General features: G+C 62.6%; 1 protein-coding gene across 1 annotated transcript; it reads left to right on the top strand.

Annotated features, from left to right (window-relative positions):
- Positions 1 to 259: 259 nt before the first annotated feature.
- KCNA6 (potassium voltage-gated channel subfamily A member 6) lies at positions 260 to 1,858 on the top strand. The gene has a single exon (XM_062195458.1). It carries the CDS (start codon positions 260 to 262, stop codon positions 1,856 to 1,858), a length of 1,599 nt encoding a protein of 532 aa, XP_062051442.1.
- The last annotated feature ends 1,060 nt before the right edge of the window (positions 1,859 to 2,918 follow it).

Genomic DNA, 2,918 nt, shown 5'->3' with positions numbered 1-2,918 from the left:
CATCCCGGGAGGCTCTCGCACCGAGGCGCGGGTAACTGGCAGCGCGGAGCCAGACCCCTCCGCGGCCAGATCACCTCCCCAGAGCCCCCTGTGCGGGCACCAGGCTTCGGGACTCACCCACCCACCCGGCCGCCAGGTCAGCCGCCAGCCCCACCCTGAAGACAGGGCGCAGCTGGGAGCGGGGAAGCGGGTGCCGCGCTCCGGAGCCTGCGTCCCGGGCGCCGTCCTAGCGGCGGGGCGCGCACCGCGGAGAGGGGACATGAGATCGGAGAAGTCCCTGACGCTGGCGGCGCCGGGGGAGGTCCGCGGGCCGGAGCGGGAGCAACAGGATGCGGGAGACTTCCCGGAGGCCGGCGGGGGCGGCGGCTGCTGCAGCAGCGAGCGGCTGGTGATCAACATCTCAGGGCTGCGCTTTGAGACGCAGCTGCGCACCCTGTCGCTCTTCCCGGACACGCTGCTTGGGGACCCGGGCCGCCGGGTCCGCTTCTTCGACCCGCTAAGGAACGAGTACTTCTTCGACCGCAACCGGCCGAGCTTCGACGCCATCCTGTACTACTACCAGTCCGGGGGCCGCCTGCGCCGGCCGGTCAACGTGCCCCTGGACATCTTCCTGGAGGAGATCCGCTTCTACCAGCTGGGCGACGAGGCCCTGGCAGCCTTCCGGGAGGACGAGGGCTGCCTGCCCGAGGGGGGCGAGGACGAGAAGCCGCTGCCTTCCCAGCCCTTCCAGCGCCAGGTGTGGCTGCTCTTCGAGTACCCGGAGAGCTCCGGGCCGGCCAGAGGCATCGCCATCGTCTCGGTGCTGGTCATCCTCATCTCCATCGTCATCTTCTGCCTGGAGACCCTGCCCCAGTTCCGCGCTGATGGTCGGGGCGCAGGCAACGGTGGTGGTGGTGGTGTGAGCGGGGTCTCCCCGATTTCCAGGGGCAGCCAGGAGGAAGAAGAAGATGAGGATGAGTCGTATGCCTTTCATCCTGGCCTCACCGCTGGGGGGCTGGGGACAGGGGGCTCCGCCTCGCTCAGCGCCCTCGGGGGCTCCTTCTTCACAGATCCCTTCTTCCTGGTGGAGACTCTGTGCATCGTCTGGTTCACTTTCGAGCTCCTGGTGCGCTTCTCCGCCTGCCCCAGCAAGCCGGCCTTCTTCCGCAACATCATGAACATCATCGACCTGGTGGCCATCTTCCCCTACTTCATCACCCTGGGCACCGAGCTGGTGCAGCAGCAGGAGCAGCAGGCGGCCAGCGGAGGAGGCGGGCAGAACGGCCAGCAGGCCATGTCGCTGGCCATCCTCAGAGTGATCCGCCTGGTGCGCGTGTTCCGCATCTTCAAGCTCTCCCGCCACTCCAAGGGGCTGCAGATCCTGGGCAAGACCCTGCAGGCCTCCATGAGGGAGCTGGGGCTGCTCATCTTCTTCCTCTTCATCGGAGTCATCCTCTTCTCCAGCGCCGTCTACTTCGCAGAGGCTGACGACGATGACTCACTCTTCCCCAGCATCCCCGACGCCTTCTGGTGGGCGGTGGTCACCATGACCACGGTGGGCTACGGGGACATGTACCCCATGACGGTCGGGGGCAAGATCGTGGGCTCCCTGTGCGCCATCGCCGGGGTCCTCACCATCGCCCTGCCAGTGCCCGTCATCGTCTCCAACTTCAACTACTTCTACCACCGGGAGACGGAGCAGGAGGAGCAGGGCCAGTATACCCACGTCACTTGTGGGCAGCCTGCGCCGGACCTGAAGGCCACTGACAATGGACTTGGCAAGCCTGACTTCTCCGAGGCCACCCGGGAGCGGAGGCCCAGCTACCTTCCCACTCCACACCGGGCGTTTGTGGAGAAAAGGATGCTCACCGAGGTCTGACAGGGCGGGCAGAGCCTGCAGGAGACGCCGAGCCCCGAGCAATCTCTTGGGCTTCCTTCTCATTGCCGCGACGACCCTCCCACTAGCTCCTCTTGACTTCCCGACTCCCTCCCCTGTACCTGGTACTTGATGTCCAGGGCCAAATAAGCATCTGGACTGCCAGCCTTGACGGTCCCTGCAGCGGTCAAGGTTTACCCACCTAAGTGACGTTTTGAAATTCCAACGGTGCCACCCGGCCGTGCCCAGGCTCTGTCGTCCCATGGATGAAGTGTACATCTCTGCCCCTCGAGACTGATTTTTCACATCTGGGACTTGTAATAACTCTAGGAACAGCCGTGTCAACTGGACAGAAACCAGCCACCCTTGGGCCCCAGCTCTCTCCTTTGCTTTGGGGCAGGCACCCGTCTGAGTGCTGTTTGGTAATGGGGAGAAGCTGGAGGGCAGGAATGGGTGTCAGCTTGCTGTTTCAGTCCTGTGTCCTGTCACATCTACAGAAGATCCCTGGGAGAGTCTTCAGTTCCACAGCCTCAAAATCCACCACTCATGTCTGATCTTGGGTGCAATTAGAGAAAATGCAATTAACCTGCACCCTCTGGAGGGTGTGAGGGTTAGTCCTGGACCACAGGGGCCGATGGATTCCTGCAGGTGCATCCCAGCCACGGGAGACACTGGTCCACTCTGATCCCCTGACCGTCTCCAGTGTTCAGAAAGGAAGGTTCTCTCTTGGAGCTAAACACTCTTATTGTGCAAGTGCCTCCCTGTGCAGAGGGGCTGGAGAAAGGGGACCAGGTAGCCAGAGGAAATGGCGGTATAGTCCAGCGTGTGACTTGACCACACGTCTGAAGTCAAGTGCCATTTAAACAGATGGGCTCTTCTCGGAAGGGCGGAGATGTACACCGTTGCAGATAGCAACCTTTCCCCCCTGATTTCCTCCAACTCTCTCTCTAGCCCTTCGTGTTCCTCCCGGGGCATCTGGCTGAGGGTTGCAGTTGTGGGTTTTCTAAAGCAAGCCCAGCTTCAACCTGCAGACAGGTAAAAGCACACATTGGATGCCAGCATG

This window comes from Lepus europaeus, chromosome 6, assembly GCF_033115175.1.
Source record: "Lepus europaeus isolate LE1 chromosome 6, mLepTim1.pri, whole genome shotgun sequence".
Classification (NCBI taxonomy): Eukaryota; Metazoa; Chordata; class Mammalia; order Lagomorpha; family Leporidae; genus Lepus; species Lepus europaeus.
The sequence above is the reverse complement of the archived record's forward strand: the minus strand, read 5'-3'. Positions and strand labels throughout refer to the sequence as shown.

Coding starts and splice junctions, on each gene's coding strand:
- KCNA6 (XM_062195458.1), top strand. CDS start 260: ATGAGATCGGAGAAGTCCCTGACGCTGGCGGCGCCGGGGGAGGTCCGC.